Below are 25,060 nucleotides of genomic sequence, written 5' to 3'. Positions count from 1 at the left end.
AATTCCACTCTTGGGAATACACCAAAAAGATGTCCTACCATTCCACAGGGGCACTTGTTCTACTATGTTCATAGCAGCCTTATTTGTGGTAGCCAGAAGCTGGAAACAACCCAGATATTCCACAACAGAAGAATGGATACAGAAAATGTGGTTCATTTACACAATGAAATATTACTCGTTATTAAGAACAACATCCTGAGTTTTGCAGGCAAATGGACAGAACTAGAAAATATCATCCTGAGTGAGGTAACTCAGATGCAAAAGGACATGCATGGTATGTACTCACTAATGAGTGGATGTCCCCCCCCCCAAAAAAAAGTACAGAATACCCAAGATATGGCCCACAGAAGTCAAGAAGGCCAGCAAGATGAAGTGGCCATGTGAGGATGCCTCTGTCCTACTTGGGAATGTGAAGAAAGCAATTACAAGCAGGGAGGGAGGGAAGGACAGGGGTGGAGAGAGGGAGTGGGCAGGATAGAGGGGAACCTGATTTGGTATTGGGTGAGGGAAAATGTCTGAAGCCCTGAGGGCCAGCAGAAAGTATAGAAACAGGCTACCTCAGGAGATAGGAGGTTGTGTGGGGGGGCTCCAGAATGCACTAGAGACCTGGGAGGTGAGAGACTCTCAGGACTCAAAGAGAGGGACATTAGATGAAAAATGCCAGACAGTAGGGAGAGGGGACATATAGAGCCCACCTCCAGCAGGAAGACAGAACATCAAGTGAGGGATGGGGTTGCCATCCCACAGACACAATTCTGACCCATAATTGGTCCTGTCTGAAGGAATTACAAGGATGGAAATGGAGAGGAGCTTGAGGAAAAGAAGGTCCAGCAACAGGCCGAAAGTGGTGTTTTGACTATTATGTGATGGGAGGAATTTCTTCTCTGGGCCTGTCTATTTGGAGTTCTGTAGGCTTCTTGTACGTTTATGGCCATCTCTTTTCTTAGGTTAGGGAAATCTTCTTTAGGTTAGGTTATATCTTCTATAATTTGTTGAAGATATTTACTGTCCTTTAAAGTTGGGAATTCTCACTCTCTTCTTTTGGTTCTCATTGTTTCCTGGATGTTTTTTTGTGTTAGGAGATTTTGCATTTTGCATTATCTTTGACTGTTGTACCAGTGTTTTCAATGGTATGTCCTGTACCTCTTATATTCTGTTGGTGATGCTTTCATTTATGACTCCTGATCTCTTTCCTAGGTTTTTTTTCCCTCCAGGGTTGTCTCCCTTTGTGATTTCTCTATTGATTCTATTTCCATTTTTAGATCCTGGATGGTTTTGTTCAATTCTGTCACCTGCTATTTGTGTTTTCCTGTATTTCTTTAAGGAATTTATTTAAATCCTTCTTCAAGTCCTTTCTCATCATTATGAGATGTGGCTTTAAATCAGAATCTTGCTTTTCTGGTGTCTTGGGGTATAAATTGCTCACTGTGGTAGGATTACTGGGTTCTGATGATGCCAAATAGCTATTGTTTCTGTTCCTTATGTTCTTGCCCTTGCCTTTCATCATCTGAATATCTCTGGCATTAGTTGGTCTTGCTGTCTCTGACTGTGGCTTGTCCCTCCTGCAAGCCTGTTTGTCTGTATTCCTGGGAGACTAGTTCGCTTTAGGAGGAATTTGGGTATGGAGAATTTTCGCTCAGGGTCAGCTCCAGGGTGCAGACCAAAACTAGGAGAATTCTGTCCCCAGATGTTCCTTGGTTCCTATGTCCTTATAGCTCTGGGTGGGTCCCTTGGAACAGAAATGGTGGTCATACCTGTACTCACAGGTGTGCCAGCAATCCTGGGAGACCAGCTTTCTCCTGGCAGTATTTGGGCATGGAGCACTGTGGCACAGGATCAGCTCTGGGTACCTACTGCCTTTATATTTCAATAGTAGCACAATAGTTGGGCAATTGCCTAACCTCCATGCTGTTAGGATCTACCTCCCACTGATAACTTTGAGTTACTAGTTATTAAATTTTATGTTCCATCTTGGCTGCTCTTGACCCAGTCAATCTGCCCTCTGAGCTGTGTTCTTCTGGATCTTTTACATGGTTCTCTGTTTCTTCCTCCTGCATGCCTCCTGTGGCATGGCAGGTCTCTCTCCTTCTTTCTGGTCCAGAGCCCTGGAAACCTAAAACTCTGCCTCTCTCTTCTCCCCAGCTATTGGCTGGGCTGTTGGCATTTTTTTAAACTAATTAGAATGAACTGAGTGCAGGATGTGTGTGTGTGTGTGTGTGTGTGTGTGTGTGTGTGTGAGAGAGAGAGAGAGAGAGAGAGAGAGAGAGAGAGAGAGAGGAGAGAGAGAGACAGAGACAGAGAGACAGACAGAGACAGAGACAGAAAAAGAGACAGAGAGAGTGCATGTGTGTGCATACATGTCTCTCTCTGTGTGTATATGTGCCTGTGTGCATGTGTGCATATGTGTCATTGTGTGTAGCTCTGCCATAAAATCAGGATAAGCCTAGATTGTGTGGCTCTCACTATAAACACATCCTGAGAAAGATCCTTGAACCTGAGAATCTGGCTGCAGAAACAATGGAATCTTACTAGAAGGGGGACAACCAGGAAGTCCTGGCTCTGTATGAGTGTCCTAGAGAACTGACTCTAGGTGCCCTGGGGTAGTTCCTGCAGTCTTGGGACCTGAGCTGTCAGAACCAACAGAGCAGAATGATTCATTATCTGTCTGAACATCCTAGCTCAGGGAACCAGACAGGGCACTGATAGGAGAGCCACAGGTAGGATGGGTCACTGGGCATCTCCTTCTGGGTCTCAGCATGGAGAGCACAGCTGTACAGATGCTTAGGCCATCAGCCAACTGTTCTAATGGCTTATGAGACTTTATAGGAATGTCAGTGTCCCCATGAGATGGGCAGATGATGTAAGTGCTCTTGATGATTCATGTCCTGAGGGAGGAAGTCTAAGGAATCCTCTCCTGGCAAATGGTAACAGACACTGCTGATGTGGACAGTCATCCTGCTCCAGTGTCAGGGTCTTGTTCCTATTTAAGGCCATCTTGTAGACACTGCAGCATTTGTTCCCCAAGAGTGGTGTTGCTGTTAAACTGAGACAGTGCTGTTAAACAGGAGGACAGTGGCCACATGAGCCTCACACAGTCCACAGGTGACAGATGTGAAGCACAAGTTCTCTGTCTCCAGCCATGTATCCAGTGTCTTCACCCTGGAGGCCTTCTCAGGTGTCTGTGAATCAGAGAGAAGCTGATGTTTATCTTGGTCATCAGCTGCTTAACGGGACATCTTTCCTAAGAATTGAAAAACAAACCGACAGTCAGGTGGGACTTCAGAAGTAAGCCACTTGTCTTTGAAGAATTTCTGAAGCATTCCAGGACTCCTGAGCCCATGTACTAAACAGGCAATCATGTGACCTCTGCTGTCTACCAGTCGCTCCTCCCAGAACACAATGAACAGGGTTTTGCTTCACCCTTCCATTAGATCCTGTATCTACCTCAGGGCTCCTTTGGCTAAGGGGTCATTGATTTCAAACAACTTTACCATCTACCTCTTCTCTCACCTAATTGTGCTCTTTATAGAAATCATCCTTGCAAGGATTGGCTTTAGGTCCTGGGTATTAGTAACAATGCTCTCATATCGAGAAAGTTAGCATCCCCAATCCCTATCCAGGGTATGCCAAACACACCTGTACTTAGAGCCATAGCCCCAGCTCGTGCTTTCTCTCTACCTTTTGCCAGTCAGATCTGTTTCTGAAAACACCCATCCTGAAGGGCTAGAAAGACAGCTCTGTGGTTAAGAGCAGGGGAAGTTCTTAAAGAGGAGCTAAGTTCAGTTCCTAGCACACCCATAGCTGTTCATAACTCTTTGTCATTCCAGTTCCAGAGGACCCAATGCCCCTTTCTGTCCCGTGTGGGTACCAGACATGCTGTGGTGCACAGTTATGCATGTTACTAATATTACAATGCACATAAAATATTAGAAAAAAGCATACAGGAACCTCTGTATTAGGAATTATATCTGCATGTTCCTCACCTAAGGAGGACAGGGCATTCCAGGTGAAGGAAGAAAGTGGTTTTCTATCAAGCCTGCGCCTGACTCTCATACCCTCTATTCTTCTGAGGCTCATCCTTTGTTTTATGTGACCCTGTGCCTTATGCCAGTCATCAGGAACCCCTGGGAAGGTTGGCACACGTTATGATGATCTAGCCTGGGCAGTGAGCTGAATTCCAGTCCTGCAAATTGTCTCGTGTGAGATTTCTGAGCACATATCAAAGCCCTGAGGACGGGCTGTGGATGTTTCTAAGGGAGGTTTAGTGTGCATCTTCTTATGTCTGATCTCTAGGGCAGCCTCGAGAAGTAATATCTTGGAGGTCGCTGGCCCATGCTCAGCAGTGGAGGTCAGTTTAGGTGGAGGGACACAGCTTCTTGGTGTAAGGCAGGCAGTGAATCACTGAGGACCCGGGGAGACCCTGGGGCTATGACTCCAGGTCCTAGGTCTGTACCATACAGCTCTGCAGCTTAGCTCCCATATGATGAAGACTGTTTCTCCCACACAGCACAGGAAACCCACCATGTCTGAGCACTCAGCTCCTCCTGTATCTGCCCGAGTCATCATCTGTCTGGTTCTCCAAGGACATGGATAGGTGGTGGACGTTACAGAGACCAACAGTGGATGAAAGAGGCCTTTGCAAGCATCAGATGTCCCACAGGGTCCAAGTTCTCTTTCTTGTCTGCAGAGCACTGCTACTTAAGTTCACCACCAGAAGTGATTGTTCTAACCCCACAGAGGGTGAAGATGGTAGCCTTAACGTATGAATCTGAGTCTCAGAATATACCTACCTGTGAAGTATAAGTGGTCACAGCCTCTCAACAGGTGACAGGCTCAAGCATTCTGAGGACAGCAGTACTCTCACTCATGTCCCAACTGACACAGGACGGTGGGATTGTGAAACCTGGAACCCAGTGAGTGCCAACCCAAGTGAGCCATCCAACATGGATATCACTTGTGAGTACCTTCTGTCCCATCATTTCGACAACTGTGTAAATACAGAGTGCTGCAGACAGGACATTTGATCCCCACAGGGCATCCTTACCTAGCCCAAGCACATGAAGGGGCCCATGCTTTGGAGAGACGTCTGCCTAGAGAGGCTTAGGGAGACACAAGGGACATCTTAGACTCAGACTCAGTGACCACCTGAGTGTCTGATAGTGTTGGTCTGTGTATTGTGGTGATGATGGATCGGGGATCATGTATGCTATATGAGTGTTCTACTAAGCTGCACCCCAGCTCTGGCTGGGACCTGCTTAACTGAGGTTATAGCACAGATAATATAGCCTTCTATAGACCAGGATTTCCCCTCCTCTCTGCTGACGTCACATGCAGCTTTATTCTGTTTGCTCCAGATGGTTCAGATATCCCTCTGATATCACCTTCAGACATGCATTACCATCCAGGGTCAAACGTCAACCTCTCCTTCCATGCAGCCTCCCACCCTCTTACACATTAGTCTTGGATTATCACTGGGAAGCCCCAGTCTTGCTCGCAAGAGCTCTTTGTTCCCAGCAGCACCACTACTACTAATGGATCCTATATTTCCCTTGTCTAGAAATTGACCATTGGCCTCAAATAACCACAGGGAAAGAGACTTACAGGTCTTGGTAAGTAGATTATTGAAATGTCAGCATTGAGCTTTGGGATGAAGCTTTGGCTTTATGAATAGATACGGACATTAATTTCCAGCCCGAGCCCATGGGCACAAACAGTTCTCAATTTTCTCATGAGATCTAGCTATGTCTCCTCCATTTCTTCTTGCATCTCTGATTTCTGCTGGGTGACCCTGGATTGGTTTTGGACACACACACACACACACACACACACACACAGAGAGAGAGAGAGAGAGAGAGAGAGAGAGAGAGAGAGAGAGAGAGAGAAGATTCTATCAGGTGGAAAGTTGTACTTAAGATCCTGTGAATTTTTCTTTTTGTCACCCTTCATGCCTTCCTGTCCCCTCCATTTACTTTCATGATCTCCATGACCCTGAAGGATCACTCAGAACTTGGAACCATGCTCATGTCCCTTTACCCCAAATTCTCCCAGCTCCTATCTTGTCTCAGCTGGTGATTGGCTTCTGCTCTGAGTCCAGTGGAGCCAGAGAGGCAGGGGATGAAGGTGCCTGGCAGGCCTGTCCTGAGTCAGGATGGAACTAAGGTGTTGAACTTGCTGTTTCACTAACTCTTCAGGTTAGACTCCCTGGCTCAGGATCTGTGATGTGGGAAACTTGAAAACCAGGGTATATGCCCCTGAGCTGTGTCCCGGCTCTGAGGGTCCGGCTGTGTGGGGCTGTGGACACCAGCACATGCGATATCTGCAAGGAACAGAGAGGGACACTCACTTGGAGAATGGGGAACTTCCTGTGGGATCTCTCTTTGGAGGAGGAAGACTCAACAGTTTGATAGAGTGTCCTAGTATTTACTAGGACAAATGACACAGCCCAAAGTCATGTGGGAGATAAGTCTCAACTGAATTAACTCCCTTATCAGCTCTGGCTGTGGACTTGTCTGTGACCGGTTGTCTTAACTGTTGCAGGAGGCCTAGTCCATTGTGGGCAGCACCATTTCTAGGCAGATGGTCCTTGGTTGACTAAGCAGGAGCCAGAGATTGAGTCAGCAGGTAAGCCAGGAAGCAGCATGTTTTCTGCCTTGACTTCCTTATACTATTGACCCAGACCTCAATGGGAAACGAGTGCTCTGTTCTCCTGAACGGTTTCCATTGAGAGTGTTTTTATTAAAATGAAATGAAGAAATCTAAAATGGCGTTTAGGGAAGAACATTTTGAGCATCTATTTGAATCAATGTCCTGTTCCCTGACATAATAGCAGTCCCTGAAGTACCCTGTGGGCCAACAAAAGGAAGGTTTGAGACACCAGACATGGGCCAGAGAGTACAGGTGCAGCCCCTTTCCATTACTGACCTCTCATTTGAGTCTGAAATGAACCATGACATCTTTCCACTGTCATTTTGTGAGCACAGGGCTCCTCCCAAGGGGCCTCATCCTCTGGATGCACACTTCATCCAACTTTAGTCCAGGACTTCCTAGGGAGAATCTGGAAGCCTGCCTAGATACACCCTACACTAGATGGAAACAGGATTTCTGAAGAGCACAGTGAGCAAGATGACGGTCCCTGCATTCCACCTGTGTTGAAGGAATCAGGGCAGGTCATATTTGACTTGTTGACCATGCCTGATGTAGCCCTAGACATGGGACTGCAGTTGTCCCAGAGAACTCCAGGGGGCGATATCAGGTTGCACACTCAACACGCAGACAATTGTTTCCCTGAGCTATGACCTTGCCTAGGAGACTACTTTCCATTCCTGTCCCTACTAACCTGGATCTCTCTCCCTAGACCCTGCTCTGATTCTTGTGTCTATGGATACCCCTCTCTCTGGGGATCCTGAAATTTCCCTCCCTCTTGGAATCTCCCAAGGGGAAGACAGGACTCTTGCTGAAGAATCACCCAGACAAAGGGCATAGGTGACCCAGGAGGACCAGAGAGCAGTTGGGCTCAGCAAACACACAGCCCAATTAACCCATAATGCTGGAAGGTTGCCTGGAAATAGTCCATAGGAGAGGAGCCCACCGTCCTTTCTAGGACACACAGGTCACCTATTCCCCAACACCAAGAACATGAAACTCCTCACACAGCTGCTCCCGGGCCTCTGTCTTGGGTCAGGATCTTGGCTGGTGGCATTAGTGATAAAAGGTTTATCTTCATATCCAGTCATCAGACAACTGGTCCCTTCCAACCTTCACAGACATCTGTCACCTTCCTGCTGGGAAATCCCACCTTCCCAGAGCACTGAGGACACAGGCCAGACTGGGTGCTTAGCTGGGTCTGTGTGTCTCAGGGACACATAGGAAAGATAGAGGCTCCCTTTTTGATGCTGACAGACTCATGTCCAGGAGTCAGCAGATGTCAGCCCTTGGATGAGTTGTTGTTCTCGGAGGGCATGTTGATGCTTATCAGCCTTGTTGCTCAAGGTCTTGTTGGAGAAGAAACATAAAAAGAGAAAATGTGAGAAACATGCAGGGCAACACTGAGAGTGGAAGTGACTGAGCAGTGCTGTGGACACAGACCCCACCACTCACAGCCCATAGGATTCTGGGAAGTGCTCCTGCCTGAGAGAACACTCAGCTCAGAAGGAGGAAGGACAGCAGAGGCCAGGTGCCTTGCAGGAGCTGAAGGTTTCCTCAGAGAAAGGCCAGTACAGTGAGAAGAGATATGGAGGTGTCCTCTGAGCTTCTCAGCAATGGGTGGACCTCCTGGCAGAGGGTTCTGCTCACAGGTAAGTGTTCCAGCTATCTGATTGTGTGTGGGAAGGGAAACTCCGAAGCCCAAAGTCTTCTGAAGAGGAGATGTCTAGAGAAGCCTTTGATTTCTGTTTGTAGTCATGGAGCAGAAGGTGCAGTGAGGGACAGAGGCTCAGCAGCAGGACCCTCAGAGCAGACAGGAGCTGAGGAGGGAAAGAAGAGCCTCAGCTGTCCCTGTTCAAAGTTAGTCACATTGGCTGCCATGGTCAGAAGGCCAATGTTCCTAACCATGACAGGGTGATTCTCCAAGTAGAAATTAAACCTGGGAAAGCCAGGGAGACGGCTCAGTGTGTGGAGACATGCCAGTCTGAATTCATTCCTCAGCTCTCACAGGGCAGATGGAGATACAGGCTCCTGCAGGATCTTCTCTGCCCTCCATACAGGTATGTGCTATGCACCCACAATGTGCACAGTGAGACATGAATCTTCCCAAACTTGTGCATCCAATACAGAATTATGAAATCACACTTGAAAGTAATGATTACCATTTGTTCCAAACCTGGGACTATATAGATAAATCCATGGAGATATCCTTCCTTCCTTCCTTCTTTCCTTCCTTCCTTCCTTCCTTCCTTCCTTCCTTCCTTCCTTCCTTCCTTCCTTCCTTCCTTCCTTTCTGTTTTCTTTTTTTCCCCTTCCATTTCTTTCTTCCCTATTATTTTCTGAGATATTTTCAGGAACTGAACCTTTCAAAAAGATAATTTCAATTGTCCTCACAAAGTCCTTTTCTAGAGGACTGGAAGTCAGAGTATCCAGAGGATAAAGTCACTGGTTTAATGGAACTGTAAATAGAACAGAAAACAGTTCAGAGAGTGAGGACTGTGTGGAGGAGGAGGAGGTCAGAGAGCCACTTCTCCTCACACCAGACAATCTGTATTTGAAGAGTGATATGGGGACACCTGAGTAGAGGATTCCACAGAGAGGAAATGACACCCTCTGAAGCTCTCAGAGCATGGAGGCCATGATGCTCACCTCCATTAAGGGTACACCCCTAGACACAGGTCTAAGCTGAGGGATGCTCACAGCTGCTCAGGATTGGTGGCTTTTCTCTCTTTTCCCTTCTAGCCTCCCTCTTAACCTGCTGGTTCCTGCCCATCACTGCCCGAGTCACCATCGAATCCGTACCACCCAAATTGGTCGAAGGAGAAAATGTTCTTCTACGAGTGGACAATCTGCCAGAGAATCTTCGAGTCTTTGCCTGGTACAGAGGGGTAATAAAATTTAAGCTTGGAATTGCACTGTATTCACTGGACTATAACACAAGTGTGACAGGACCTGAGCACAGTGGTAGAGAGACATTGCACAGCAACGGGTCCCTGTGGATCCAAAGTGCCACCCGGGAAGACACAGGATATTACACGTTTCAAACCATAAGTAAAAATGGAAAAGTGGTATCAAATACATCCATGTTCCTTCAGGTGTACTGTAAGTAATTCTTTGTGAATTCTGGATGCTGGGTTGGGTCCCTCCACTAGGCACATAGAAGTGTCAGGCCTGGCTTGTGTCTCCTTTCCCTCTGCATTGAGTCTCCATGTTGGGGCTTGAGCATTTAGTGCAGGACACACATGGTGGAGAACAATGTCAAGTGTGCAGAATCCCTCATTTGATTTCACCTTGGAGAAACCTGGATGCAGGGTGGGCAAGTCAGCCAAGTACATCAGCCAAGGACGTCAGCCTCTGCCTAAATTCTTGGGATCCTTCATAGGGATCTGTCCTTGAGAAAGTCCTTGAGGGAAGAAAGAAGGGCCTGTGGAAGCCATGGGCATCTTACAGAGCTGAGTACCAGAAACCCCTTGCTCCACACTTCTGTTCCAGCCTCACCTACTGTGGGCCCTGAGGAGCTTTGTGCTCGGGTGGGATCTTGACTTTCTGTCTGCAGAGAAGAGTGTTGTAGTCAATGTCTTGCTCCATGTGGAACCAAACAGTGTACTGCCATGAGAGCCATGATTAGGCTATGTCTCCTGGTCATCCTAGTGACCCAGAGGGAGACCACAGCAGGGCAGATTCCCAGGACATTAACCCACTATCCTGATGGGGTTATGATGAAACTTCTAAGAAGGCCATGGTCCCATCAGGGAGGGAGAGAGAATACAGGTCCTACTGACAAGTTCTTTTCCTTTGAGGCCAGTACATTCTCTTCTATAGGTACTGTTGTGGGCAGTTCTCCAGACATGAATTGCAGTAGCCTGGTGATGCTCAAGGAAAACTGGTCCCTTTGGATCCCTCACACACATCTGTCACTTTCCTCCTGAGAGCAAATCCCATCTTTCCAGAGCACTGAGAACACAGTGCAGACTGTGTGCCCAGCTGGGTTTCTATCACAAAGGGATTGCAGAGGTTCCCTCTTTGTTGCTGACTGACCCAGGATGAGAACCCAAAAGAAGGCCATGTTTATTTGAGCTGGTGCTGTCTCAGTGCCCAGAGATGCTCAGAAGGTTGTTTGTCACTATGTACTCTTGAGGGCAGAAAGAGAAAGAGCCAAGAGGAGAGTGTAGGTGGGTAGTCCTGAGAGTGTACAGGGCAGAGAACACAGAGCTACCCACCGTCCACAGGCCTCTGTAAGATGCTTCTGTCTGGGAGGAGGCTGAGGCTATAGGAGGAACTGGGAGCTGGGCTGGACCAGATTTACAACAGACAAAGGACACATCAGGCCATAGTCCAGGGAGGCCCCCTGTGTACTCTCTGCAAAGGTTATACCCACTGTCAGGGACTCCTGATCATGAGTGAGGAGCCCACACTTATAGTGTGAGAGGAGAGGACTCAGCTGTTCTCTGGAGTCTCCTCAGGAACTCAATGACCTGAGAGGAGTCTCAGGGTTTGTAGGAGAGAAGTCACAGTGGAACAGAAGTTCAGTGGCAGCAGCAGGAGGAGCAGCAGCAGGAGGAGGAGGAGTCTCTTGGTGAAGAAGTAGGGGAGGGGAAAGTGTTCTCACCCACAGTTAATGAGCATGAGCACAGGGTTCTCAAAACTGAAGTTCCCAGCTGTGAAGTCCCAAATAAGAAACCAAGCTCGTGTTGATCAGTGACATAGCTCAGAGGATATGGGAGTTTGTTTCATGTCTGACAACCTGATAACCAATGAACATAACTTGTTCCCTGACTTCCACTGAGAGATGTTGTCCTGCACCCCCGCCCTTCTACTAAGACATGCCCTTGACAGGCAGACAGACAGACAGACAGACACAGACACACAGACATACACAGACAAACACAGACCCCCCCCCCACAGAGCGTAAAAAATAAAAATCAAAGTTAATGTAAGCATTGCACAGTTTCCCTAAACATATGAATGTGGCCATGAGCATGCATGGTCCTGAGACATCATTCATTCATTCATTCATTCATTCATTCAATCATTCATTGGTTCCCCACAGATATCTAATGTGTTTTAGGCCAACTTTCTCTAAGAAAATCATGAGCACACTATTGGTTCTAACAGTTCTCTAGCCCTAGTGGACTGGAAGACAGAGCAGTGACTAAAGCTAGAAGGTGAATCAGGTATTAGTTGTAATCACTGAAGGACAATAGACAAAAGAGCCAGAGTGTGAAGGTCGGGAGGCCTCACCCCAACATACAACTACACTGAGTGTGAGCAGGGATCTGAGGGGAATGAAGCAGGGCCATGTAGACACAGGAGGAGAGAGCATCATAGAGAAGAAATGACAACCGAGGGTCATGGAGCAGAGGGTGGTAATGTGGTGACCACCACCAAGTAGGGTAGGGAGACCCTCACCCACACACCTCAGCTGAGCTACGGACACAGCTGCTCGGGACACAGGGCGCCATCTTAGTCAAATATAAAAGTCCTAATATCGATGGATCTCTCTTCCCTTCTAGCCTCTCTTTTCATCTGTGGGCGCCCTTCTCCACCTGCACTCCTCACTATTGAATCAGTGCCAGCCAGCGTTGCTGAAGGGGGAAGCGTTCTTCTCCGTGTTCACAATCTTCCAGAGCATCTTCAATCGCTTTTTTGGTACAAAGGGTTGACTATGTTTAACAAGGTTGAGATTGCCCGGCACAGAACCGCCAAGAATTCAATTGAAATGGGCCCTGCCCACAGCGGTAGAGAGATAGTGTACAGCAATGGATCCCTGCTGCTCCAGAATGTCACCTGGAAGGACATCGGATTCTACACCCTACGAACTCTGAATAGATATTCGAGAATAGAATTAGCACACATTTACCTTCAGGTGGACAGTAAGTGATTCTTGTGATTTTTCAGTGCATTGGGGCTTCTACCCTGAGCACCGTCACTGCTGGCATTACATGGTACCTCCTGTCTGCACTTTTATCCCCATGATGGGGTTTGACCACCGTGTATGCAGGACACACATGTAGGAGGGAAATGCCCATGGGTTAGACTCTGTCTTTTGACTCCCTGTGGTATGTCGGAGGACCTAAGAGCCAGACTGCTCTGTCTGTTGAGGCTCTTGCAATGCACATGAGGAAAGTGTAGAGTCCTCACAGAGTGGTGAGCCCTGGGAAGCTCTGGCGCTGGTTGTCTGTCCCAGGCTTGACTAAAAATGTCCTGGGTTCCAATTTATCAGGACTCGGCACTTACTCCTGCTCTGAGCAGACAGTGAACAAATTTTTTTGGCTGTCTATATCAATTCTGTGTATTTATTATCACTAAAAGGTAGAGTTTCATAGAAAAAAAACCAATAAAACAAAACAAAACAAAACAACAACAACAACAAAAAAAAAAACAATGGAAGAAATCACAGCAACCCAGGGTATTTGTAGACAGAATAGAGGGTTGTTTGCTCCTGCCTATCTTCTCACACCTTGCTCATCCTGGTCTTATAGCACATGGGTCTATGGGCTCAGGGGTGGAAATGCTCACAGTGGACTAGTCCTTCCCACATCAATTACCACTTGTGTGCTATAGATGTGCTATAGACATGCCCAGTGGCCATTCTGGTATTTGTATTTTCAGTTGATGCTCCTGTTTCAAATGACTCTGGCTTGTGTCAAGTTGACATAAAGCCTGGCAGCATAATCTAGGGCCTGCTGAGAAGAGCAGCCTGCTCCAAGCCCTCACTCAGCCCTAGTCCTGGGGTCAGCAGGTAGAGCAGGAAGAACATGTAGAAAGTGAGGTCAGAAGCTGAGTGCAGGTACAAAGGAAATGAGAAAAGTCAGGAAGTGAATATGCAGGGTGTGCAGAGACCAAGGTCAGAGGGAGGCATCATCTCAAAGCCCAGTGTGCATGAGTGTGTGCAGTGTCTGACTGAGGGCAGTGAGGGGCAGCCATGGAGACACTGAGGAGAGAGCTCCATGCAGAGGAAATGAGAGGAAATGGAGGCCATGTTGCTGACTTCCACCAGGTCGGGTAGACACACCCACAGGCCTGTCTAGGCTGAGTGAAGAATCCATTTGCTCAGGATTCAGGTCACCATCTTTCAATGGAGCACAATGATCCCATGTGATAGTTTTTCTCCTTTCCCTTCCAGCCTCCCTTTCCTCGTGCTGTGACGCTTTCAACTCTGTCCAACTGAGGATCGATCCAGTGCCACCACATGCTGTCGAAGGGGAAAGTGTTCTTCTCCAGGTCCATAATCTGCCAGAAGATGTGCAAACCTTTTTGTGGTACAAAGGCGTCTATAGCACTCAGGACTTTAAAATTGCAGAATACAGCATAGTGACAGAGTCTATCATCAGTGGCCGTGCACACAGTGGAAGAGAGATAGGGTACACCAATGGATCCCTGCTCCTCCAGGATGTCACTGAGAAAGACTCTGGCTTCTACACACTAGTAACAATCGACAGCAATGCGAAAGTTGAAACAGCGCATGTGCAAGTCAATGTGAACAGTAAGTGACTCTCTATGGATTCCAGCTGCTGGGTGTGGCTTACCCTACTTTATAATTACACTCTGAGGAGTGGGCTGTGCCTGCTCTCTCCCTCACTGCATTGTGACTTCACAATGGCATTTGGGCGCTTACTGCAGGGCACACATGGGTGAACCAACAGCATTAGATCAGAACCTGCCACCTGTCCTTTCATGTAGTTACCCATCCTGTGCTGCGCAAACTCAGTCTAAGAATGTCAGATTCAGCCATGACCCTTGGGCCTCTCACCATGCAGATAGCCCTGGTGTAGACTCCAGGGTCAGATAAGCCCTAGCTGAGGAAACCATGGAGTCCCCACAGAGAGCACCAGGAAGCTCTGGCTGCAAATCTCTGTGATGGTTAGTCTCCAGGTAACACTGGGAATGTTTTCGTCATTGGTTGGCGTTGGATTCCTGTTACAGCTGACATGGTACAAGTCTGTCATGGCAGGTGTCATCACCATCCAGTGCACATCATGAGGGAAGAGTAGGCTGTTGCAGCCATGATGACCCACTGTGTACTTCTCTGCAATGCTTGCCGCCCCTGGTAGTGTGTCCTGCTCATTGGTGAGGAGGACAGTGCCTGACTGTGTGGGAGGAGGGGAGCTCAGAGACTTGCTGGAATCTTCTAAGATGGAAGGATGAGAAAGGGTCTCTCAAGTTGACCTCTGACCTGCATCTAGGTGCTGTTTCCTGTCTGTAAGCACACACTCAGGATGGTGTACACCTGCACCAGCACACATAGCCATACTCATGTCTACTTTAGACACCTCCATGTGACAGTGTGGGCTGGAGCTTTAACCAGTGTCAGTAGCTCCAAATATGAGAATATTATTACCACTGGGACATGCCAAATATTTGGATATCTGGCTATCTACACACAGGCATCTGAGCCTGTGTAGGCACTGGACCTTCTCGAAATATCAAATTACATTTTTTTCTAACAAGGCCTTAGGAGTTATGGGCTGGAAGACAGACCAGGAAGGCAATCTCAAAGTGATGTCAGGTGGTCACTGGACCAGAATGGAGATTGCGCTGTGAAAACCTGGGTTCTGTAGAGGAAGAGTGAGAGAAATTTACCTGCAACCCACATCTTCTGAGGGAGAACAGGCTTGTGAGGACAGTGAGGGTGGAGACCCGAGGACAGAGTTCCTCACAGAGGAATGGACACACAGTTAGGTCCTCTGAGGGCACGGAGGTATTTTGGTCACTACCTCTGACTTGTGCAAACCCTCCCACCCACCTCCACTGAGTGATGGATCTAAGCTTCTCTGGTCACATGACCCTGTCTTTTCACCCAAGACAAAGATCTCAATATTGATGGATTTGTCTCTTTACCTTCTATCTTCCTTTTTAGACTGTGTTCCCCCTTCCTCCATGGTCCAGCTCACTACTGAATCAGTAAGAGGAGCATCAGGAAGCCAGGGATCCAGACTCAACTCTAGTTGTCCCCAGAGACCTTCTCCTCAGGGCTAGCATTGGACTTCCTGTTAGAGCTGACAGGAAACAAGGCTTGGCTGAGTGTCCATGTCCCACAGGGTGTAGGATCAGCTGTTTACTTCCATGACAGCTGCAGTCATGTGGGTCACCTTTGTCCCTCCTCCTGAGTCTCAATGGACAGGTGCCAGGACAGAAGCCAACTGTTCTGATGGATTTAGGATACTCAGATGAAAAAAAATGTCCCCAAGGGTTGGGACAGAGGTGTCAGTTCTCCAGGCACCTCCTTACCCTCAGGAATCCAGCCTAGGGTAAGTGTGGAACAGATGCTGCTGCTGTGAGCAGCTTCCCATCCCCAGGTCAGAACATTGCTCATACCTAATCTTAAGTCATAGGCAGTGCAATGATCATGCACAGTTGTCCTAGTACAGGGAAACTGAGGCACATCAACCCCAGTGGCTCAATCAGGGTCACACAGTCTACGGGTTGCAGATGCAAAGCACAAGATATCACTGTAGTCACAGCTCCAATTTCTCCTCCCTGGAAGCTTTATTAAGTGTGAGTTACAGAGGGGCAGGTTGAGCTTTCTGAAAGATGAATGACATTTGGTCCCCCCTCTGTTTCTTTGCAGAGCTTGTGACACAGCCTGCCATGAGAGTCACAGATAGCACAGTTCGAGTACAGAGCTCAGTGGTCTTCACTTGCTTCTCAGACAACACTGGGGTCTCCATCCGTTGGCTCTTCAACAATCAGCGTCTGCAGCTCACAGAGAGGATGACACTGTCCCCATCAAAATGCCAACTCAGGATACATACTGTGAGGAAGGAGGATGCTGGAGAGTATCAATGTGAGGCCTTCAACCCAGTCAGCTCAAAGACCAGTCTCCCAGTCAGCCTGGCTGTGATGAATGAGTGACCCCTCCTCTCATGCTATATCAGGGTGGGGGCATTTCTGTATTGAGATGTCCACACCTACCCACCCCTGCCAGTTACAGATTTCCATTCATTCATATGGACAGTTGTCGATCTCTCCCATCCCTCCCCACACCTGATTCTGATGCCCTCCATTTTCTCCCACATCCCCTCTCCTACCTAGTTCCCTCCCTCCATCTGCTTCCTACGACTATTTTTCTCCCTTTTATGTGAGATTAAAGCATGCTCCCTTGGCCTTCCATCTTGTTTAGCATCTTTGGATCTGTGTAGTGTAGTGTAGTGTAGTGTAGTGTAGTGTAGTGTAGTGTAGTGTAGTGTAGTGTGTGTATCTTGTATTTTATGGCTTATGTCCACTTATCAGTGAGTATATACCCTGCATGCCATTTTGGGACTGTGTTACCTCACTTAGGATGATATTCTCAAATTCCATCCATTTGCCTTCAAATTAATGATGTCTTTGTCTTTAATAGTTGCAATGTAATTTATGGAGCACTTGGTACCACATTGTGTCTATTCTTTCAAGCTGCTTGTGCCCTTCACACACTGCTCTGCTTACTATTGGTAGACAATGCAGCCCAAGGGGAAAATGTTCCATTTGTTCTTCTTTTTTTTCTTTTTACATCCAAAACATTTCAATAATAAGGAAAAAATCATAAATCTCAATAATGCATTTCTAATGATCAAAATCTCAAGTTAAAAAACTTCGACCTTCAATATCCATTGCAAGTAAAAGTAACAAAACGTATCTGAATACAATAAAAATTCTGATGATATATAGTCATTTTATATTGAGGCCACAAATATAGTAACATAAACCCAAGTTATCTGTGTAATTAATTTTAAAGTCTGAAATCCTTGGTAAAGTTTGGATCTCTTGGAAGTAATAAAGTTAACTCTTGTTTTAGTCTCTGTAACCAACATTGGTTTTCTCAAATTAAGAAAATAACTTTTCTGCTTCCTTTAGTCTTCTTTTCCTATCAGTTTTAGCAATCATTGCCCAAAGGTCCCCTATCATTTTTTTCTCAGACTTCCAAACTTCATAAAAGATGCAGCAGTTGATAGTGATAAAGGAGTCTGTTTGGGGTTTTGACTAAAATATGAGAATCTGGTGAATTATTATTGTAAAGTCTTTTTGATATATCTTCCTCTGAAACCAGTCTCAAGAGATCAGCAGTTTCTGAACTATGTGAATTAACTTCAAATTCAAAGACTGTTTTTCTCTTTTTATTACTTTCTTCAGTAGGTATATACTTGTTTTCTCTTTGATATATACCCTTTTTAGTTGGTGTCTTCACTGTCTATTCCTTTGTAACTGTTGTAAGTAAAATGCTTTTGGCAGATGTCTGCAGATTATCTCTGTTATCTTTGGGTTTGCCACTCTCCATTGATGAGGAAAGCTGAGATATATTTTGTGGAGGAGTTGTTTTAGAATCAAATTTCCAACTAGTGGCTTCAGGCGATTCCAGTAAAGATGCCTGTATTTTCTTATCTTTTTTTTTTTTTTATCTTTGAGAGTTGCTGTGTTTTCTTTTGCCATTTTTAGTTTCTCTTTTTCTGCTTCAAGTTGCTTCTTAAGGGATACAAGTTCATTTCTGATATTAGATAGTTCAGTTTCCAAAGCGATCTTCACTCGTGACTGTTCTTGTTCTGTTTTTATAACGTTCCAATTCTGTGTCTCTTTCTTCAACAATCTAATCATATTGGTGCTTATGTTTCTCCATAAGTGCTACCATTTCAGCTAGTTTATGTTGGCATCAGAAATCAGTTTCTGTAACTTTACCACTTCATCAACTGTTGCTTTGGCTTTCTCAACCTATCCCAAAAGCTCTCCTTCTGATATCTTTTTGTTCTCAAATTCCTTCTGGTAATTGTTCGTCATTTCTTCAAATCTTTGCTTTATACTTTCTAATTCCAACTCTAATTTACTGACCTTTATCTCATATGCATTCAGTTGTTTGTTTTCTGCTGAACTCTTTTTTTTCAAGGTTTTATTCTCCTGGTGAGACTCTTCAATATTCTTGCTTTTATTTTCAACTTGTTTCTTTAAATTATTACACGTATTTTCTAATATCTTCGTCTGCTTTTCTTTCTTTAAAACTTCACATTCAATGCTTTGAGCCTTCATCTCCTTGCTGTATGAACTCTTTTCTTATTGATTCCAGTTCATCCCTTAAATGCCTTTCTTTTTCTTCCATATTTTCTATTTGTTTCAACATCTGTTCTTCTTGCTTTTTGCAGTTAATGATATCTTCTTGATGTTTCTTGAGTTCTAGGGCCATATCACTTGCTTCCTGTATCAATTTTTTGTTCTCAAGCAAAAGCATGTCGCAACTTGCAGTTAATTCAGCATTCTTAAGTTTCTCTTTTTCAAGCTCAGTTTTCATTTCTTCACCCTGTTTTAAATAATGCTGTTCACTTGTTTTAGTGACAGTTACCTGTACTTGCAATCATGGACTTCTTTCTCTCTGGTTTCCAAAAAGGAAAATTAGTTCTTGTTCTTTCCCTTGTAGTTAATTCTTCAGCAAGCTTCTCAACTTGTTTCTTTTCATCTAAAAGTTTTTGGTCTTCTGCCAATATGTTTTTCAAGTCTTCAAGTTCCACTTCTTTGTTATTTTAAAATTTAGTCATCTCTTCTAGTTCACTTGATTTCTTCTGGAGTTCCACAGTAATCAGTGTCAGTTGATCTTCATTTTTTTCCAACCATTGCTGTTCTGTTCTCAGTAATTCCTCCAAAGTGCATGTAGTAGCTTTAGGTTCAGTCACCACAAATGAGTGAATAGTTTTAGCTTTGTTGAGTTCTTCCATTTGAGCTTCTTTTTCTTCAGTGAGCTGATAAATCGTTTTTGTTGCTATCTGCAAATCTTCCTCTAAAAGCCTTCTGAGTGCTCATACTTCTTTGCATAGACATTTTAATATCTTCAAGTTCTGATGTTAAATGATCCTTCTTTTCACTTAATTCTTTTAAGTTTTCATCTTGTAATTTTGTTTTTTTCCTCTAATTGATTAGCTTTATCTCTGGACTCCTCTTACAGAAATGTTAAATCTTTCATTTTATTTTCTTTCTCAGCACTTTGGATCAATAGTAGTGATACCTGATTTTCCTTGCCATTTACTTCCTTCTGATATTCTTCTTCAAGATGTTGGATTTTTTTTTCATGATCTTCCTTTAACGTAAAATGCATTTCCAGTCTGGCATTCTCAGCTTGCACATGAAATTCCTCAAAAGCTAGTATCATTTTCTCAATGTTGTTATTTAGATCCATATAAACTTGTCTGGTTTCTTCCCGCTCATATTCATATTTGTCTTTTCTGCAGATCTAGCACAGGTTTCTTTGAGCAGATTACACCAATGTATTGTAGCATTATTCTCCTTTATTAAATCTTTATTTTCTTGAATTTCTTCTTCTAATTTCAAGCTTCCTTTTACATTTTCAAACTCAAAATCAGAGTCATTTACTCCTTCCTGATAGTGGCCAACTGCCAGAATTAGCAACCTGTTCCAGCATGGGCAAAATACTAAGTTTTTGAAAAGCAAGATCTGTATCAATGTTTTCCCGATTTTTTCGATACACTGGACATTGTAAATGGAACACCAAAATCACCTTCTGTACATTTGTTGACAGTCTTGAAGTAGTTGGAGTCTCCTCCCGCCATCTGTGGTTTCTGCGGGAGTAACAGGGAGAAGGACTTTTGCTTATCCATGCTGTTTACTGGGCCGTTGGCAGGCTCCGTGGCCCGCAGCCCCACGAGCACTCCTTTATGAAGACATGGAATGGAAGCGCAAGCTCTCCCCTCCGAACCTCCTCCAGGAAGCCTGAGAACACGCCTGACTCTCCAGTTGTTCTTAAGGGACTGACTTTAAAGCCTTTGATGAAACAAAGGGGGTGGGGACTGAGATTGACAGTTGCCTTAGTGTTTTACTGCTCTGAACAGACACCGTGACCATTGCAAGTCTTAGAAAGAACAGCATTCAAGTGTGGCTGGCTTACAGTACAGAGATTCAGTCCATTATCATTCAGGCAGGAGCATGGCAGCATCCAGGCAGGCAAGGTGCAGCAGAGCTGAGAGTGCTACATCTTCAGCTGAAGGCTGCTAGCAGAACACTCACTCCCAGGCAGCTAGGGCTATGGCATTAAAGTCCACACCCACATTGATACACCTATTCCAACAAGGCTACACCTCCAATAGTGCCACACCCTGGCCCAAGAGTATACAAACCATTACTTTCTACTCCCTGGCCCCCATTGGCTTGTCTAAACATTTGAGTCTATGCTGGTGATACCCAAACACAGCATAATTAAAATTACTTTTAGTCCAACTTCCAAAGTCCCCATAGTCTATAGCAGTCCTTTTTCTTCCAATTTTTTATTAAGTATTTTCTTCCTTTACATTAAATGCTATCCAGAAAGTCCCCTATACCTTCCCCCACTGGCTCCCCTACCCACCCACTCTCACTTCTTGGCCCTGGTGTTCCCCTGTACTGGGGCATATAAAGTTTGCAAGGCCAAGGGGCCTCTCTTCCCAATGATGGCCTAGTTCTGCTACATATGCAGCTAGAGACACAAGCCCTCAGGGTTCTGGTTAGTTCATTCTGTTGTTCCACCTATAGGCTTGCAGACCCCTTTAGCTCCTTGGGTGCTTTCTCTAGCTCCTCCATTGGGGGCCCTTGTTTCCATCCAATAGCTGACTGTGAGCATCCACTTCTGTGCTTGCCAGGCACTGGCATAGTCTCACAAGAGACAGCTATATCAGGGTCCTTTCAGCAAAATCTTGCTGGCGTATGCAATGGTGTCTGAGTTTGGTGGCTGATTATGGGATGGATCCCTCGGTGCAGCAGTCTCTAGATGGTCCTTCCTTCTGTCTCAGCTCCAAACTTTGTCTCTGTAAGTCCTTCCATGGGTGTTTTGTTCCCAATTCTAAGAAGGGGCAAAATGTCCACACAGAAAGAGGAACACTCCTCCATTGTTGGTGGGATTGCAAGCTTGTACAACCACTCTGGAAAACAGTCTGGTGGTTCCACAGAAAATTGGACATAGTACTGCCGGAGAATCCAGCAATACCTCTTCTGGGCATATATCCAGAAGATTTTCCAACTATAATAAGAACACATGCTCCACTATGTTCATAGAAGTCTTATTTATAATAGCCAGAAGCTGGAAAGAACCCAGATGTCCCTCAACAGAGGAATGGATACAGAAAATTTGGTACAATGGAGTACTACTCAGCTATTAAAAACAATGAATTTATGAAATTCCTAGGCAAATGGATGGATCTGGAGGGTATCATGCTGAGTGAGGTAACCCAATCACAAAAGAACTCACATGATATGTACTCACTGATAAGTGGATATTAGCCCAGAAACTTAGAACACCCAAGATACAATTTGCAAAACACATGAAACTCAAGAAGATCGAAGTCTATAGCAGTCTTAACAAACATTAAAAGTCCAAACTTCAAAGTTTTTTTCTGAGATTCATCCAATCAATTAACTGTAATTTCCAAATCAAGACAGCAAACAAGGTGAGCAGACTCTAAACTGTGTCTCTCCATGTCTGATGTCAAAGAGGTTTTCAGATCAGCACTTGTTTTTCTTCCTTTTTGACTGCAACTAACTTCTTTCTCCTGGGCTGGTTCAACTCCCTGTTAGCAGCTTTCCTCAGCAGATTTCCCATGACTGTGGCATCTTGAACATCTTGGGGTCTCCAAGGCAGCTTCAATGTTATAGCTTCTTGTTTCAATGTCTGGGATCCACACATGATCTTCTGGGCTCCTCCAAATGGCTGGCATCATGTTTCCATCTCTGCCCTCTGTAGCACTCTAAGCTCAGGTTTATCTACTCTACTGCTGATGCTTTTCTTGGTGATCTCCCCATGGTACTGGCATCTCCAATTCACTGGGGACTTGCACTGCAGTTATGCTTCATCAATAGCCTCTCATAGACTCTCTATATGATGTGATGCCTCAACTCCTTTACATGACCCCATCAGTCCTGGGCCAACAACTGCAACTGAGGCTGCACCATTACCAATGGGCTTCCATTACCTCTCATAGTGACTAGCTTCAGCTGCTCTTCATGACCCCTTCATGCCTTCAAAACCAGTACCACCTGGGCGACTCTTACCTATTACCAATTACAGATGCATCACAGGTACAACCTCTGGTATCTCTGGAACACCACTTCTTTGTGCTCTCAGAAAACACTTCCCTGAAGATTTAACCTCAGTAATAATGGTCTCTTCTTAATCACTGCTAACTTCTTAGTTCCTGATGTCCTGCATCAATTGCCTCAGTAGTCCCTTCTATTTTACACACTAAAGCCAGAGCCTCATGACCATACCTGCTGTGTTCTGCTGCTTGCTAGGGCTGGAACATGGTCCCCTTTATTCTATTAGCAGCTTTCTCTCTTCTGACTCTCTCTGCCTTAGGTAGGCTTTCGTGGAACTTGCTCTGTAGATTGACCTTGAACTCAGAGATCTGCATGGCTCTCTCCTACTGTAATACTGGGATAAAAGGTGTGTACCACCATGCCAGGATTTAAGCTTTTCTTCACCTCGAACATGCTTTGTCTGTGGGTAGCCATGAACTCGAAGATCTATTTAACTTTGTGTTCTAGGATTAAAGGTGTATACCACCATACCTGGATCTAAACTTAGCTGAGTAGAATCCTGTCCCCAAATCCCTTAAACTGTTATCTCCTAGAACATAGAATTCAATTCCATTTCACTTCCTGGTGCCTCTTTAAAACTGCAAAACATGTATTTTTATATTTTTCCTTTCATAGCTAGCTAGTCTTATTTAAAATGGTCTTTATGAGACTAAACAGAGAACAACTATGATGGGCATTTGTGATTCTTCCTTTATCAATGCATTTAATCTGAGTCTCTTCACCTTAGCTTCAGGGAGACTCTTTTGTCATGGGTAAAAAGTAGCCACATTGTTCACAAAATACCCCCAAATGGTCTTTACAGCACATACTGAAAAATCTTCTCCTCTGAAACTCCTTGGGCCATTCCAGTTCATTTCAAATTACTCCCAACAGCAGTTTCCCACATTACTACTAGGATGGCCCATTAATCCCCATTTAAAGCATTCCACTGCGTTCTAAATCCAAAGTCTCAAAATCTACATGCTTCTAAACAAATACTGGTCAGGGCTATCCCAGCTATACCCCACTTCCATTAATAATTTCTGTCTTGGTTCAGGTTTTACTGCTGTGAACAGATACCATGACCAATGCTATTTTTATGAAAGGGAACATTTTATTGTGGCTGACTTACAGGTCAGAGATTCAGTCTATTATCATCAGGGCAGGAGCATGGCAGAGTCCAGGCAGACATGGTGCAACAGAGCTGAGAGTTCTACATCTTCACCTGAAGGCTGCTAGCAGAACACTCACTCCCAGGCAGCTGGGGCTAGGGTAGTAAAGCCCACATTCAAAGTGACATACCTGCTCCAACTAGGCCACACCTCCAATAGTGCCACTCCCTGACCCAAGCATATACAAACCATCCCAAGAGCCATGGACTCACACAGTTTGTCATAGACACCAATCAATACCGCTTGGGTCTGCACACAGTGTCAGAGACACACTGTGCACCAAATGAATCAGTGCCCTAACAGAGCACCATCCAGATGGATGCAGGATATTTTGAGCTTTCAAATTTGAAATGGTGATGTTGAACCTGAACAACATGTGCATCCCCATATAAACCTTCAGTGGTTTTGTGTCACCTCTGGGTGTTACTCGGGTTTGTTTCATTTTTGCACAGGAATGGTCTACTTCCTGTAGTATTCCCTGTTTAGGTTTATTAGGAGGACTCTGTGTGGGGCCAGGAACCAGCTTCCTGGCCTCCTCGGTGGTGAAGGGAACCTGAAGAATGTGCTAGATGTAGCTGGTCTCATGCTAATATATCTATCAAGTCAAAGTCACTTTGTGAAAGCCACCTGACAAAGTCATCTCGTCAAAGTTACTTTATCAAAGACATCTTGTAACAAGAAACACCATTATCACACATAAAAAGACAAATAAAACCTTCCCTGTCTTTCAAGCAGAAACAAGAAACAACCAGAAAGTGACTCTCATGCAAACACCTCTCTATGCCACGTCAAGCACAAGTCCAGCCTTTTCTCTCTATCAGGCAGAAGTGAGAATCAACCAGACAGTGGTGCACACCCTCAAAAACAGAACCAGATTGGTGGGTGTTTCTCAGCTCCCCTAGTCCACACCCACCCCAGGACGTCTGCTGGCCCTGCCATAGCCACAGCTCCTAGACACATCTATCCCTACCTGCAACCGGCCATGGATACAAAATCAAGGCCTTGTTTCCAGAAGTGTGGAAGCCTCTGCTCCCTGAACCCTCACCCACCCAGAGGAGGCTCAGAATCTCCTGTCCCAGTGGTAGCCACAGCTCCCCGATATGTCTATCCTTAATGCAATTGGCCACAGAAACAGATTCAAGGTCTTGTACCTAGGTGGTGCTCACAGAAGTTGAATGTGGAGTCACTCTAAGAACAGAATCAGCCTGCAGTAACAAGACATAACCACA

The 25,060-nt window shown here is 45.4% G+C and overlaps 1 protein-coding gene and 2 pseudogenes across 3 annotated transcripts; 2 read left to right on the top strand and 1 right to left on the bottom strand.

Moving 5' to 3' along the window:
* Positions 4,713-5,530, top strand: Gm19126 (predicted gene, 19126; annotated as a pseudogene).
* Psg19 (pregnancy specific glycoprotein 19) lies at positions 8,002-17,428 on the top strand. 2 transcript variants are annotated; one of them, XM_006540007.4, is made up of 5 exons: positions 8,002-8,294; positions 9,385-9,520; positions 12,156-12,515; positions 13,769-14,128; positions 16,214-17,428. In XM_006540007.4, the coding sequence occupies exons 2-5, from the start codon at positions 9,469-9,471 to the stop codon at positions 16,495-16,497; spliced, it is 1,056 nt and encodes a 351-aa protein (XP_006540070.1). In that variant the 5' UTR covers positions 8,002-8,294; positions 9,385-9,468; the 3' UTR covers positions 16,498-17,428. The 2 variants fall into 2 exon arrangements, with proteins under 2 accessions (XP_006540070.1, NP_036094.2); NM_011964.2 differs by having other exon boundaries at positions 8,038-8,294; positions 9,385-9,744; positions 16,214-17,423.
* On the bottom strand, positions 17,134-20,246 carry Sycp1-ps1 (synaptonemal complex protein 1, pseudogene 1; annotated as a pseudogene). The gene has a single exon (NR_024208.1). The product of NR_024208.1 is annotated as a synaptonemal complex protein 1, pseudogene 1 (transcript).
* Positions 20,247-25,060: the final 4,814 nt, after the last annotated feature.

The sequence above is a fragment of the Mus musculus genome, chromosome 7, assembly GCF_000001635.26.
Source record: "Mus musculus strain C57BL/6J chromosome 7, GRCm38.p6 C57BL/6J".
Taxonomy (NCBI): Eukaryota; Metazoa; Chordata; class Mammalia; order Rodentia; family Muridae; genus Mus; species Mus musculus.
Note: the sequence above shows the minus strand (reverse complement) of the source record. Positions and strands in the feature narration are given on the sequence as shown.

Coding starts and splice junctions, on each gene's coding strand:
- Psg19 (NM_011964.2), top strand. CDS start 8,231: ATGGAGGTGTCCTCTGAGCTTCTCAGCAATGGGTGGACCTCCTGGCAG. Junction 8,295..9,384: donor GCAGAGGGTTCTGCTCACAG/GTAAGTGTTCCA, acceptor TTTCCCTTCTAG/CCTCCCTCTTAACCTGCTGG. Junction 14,129..16,213: donor TGTGCAAGTCAATGTGAACA/GTAAGTGACTCT, acceptor GTTTCTTTGCAG/AGCTTGTGACACAGCCTGCC.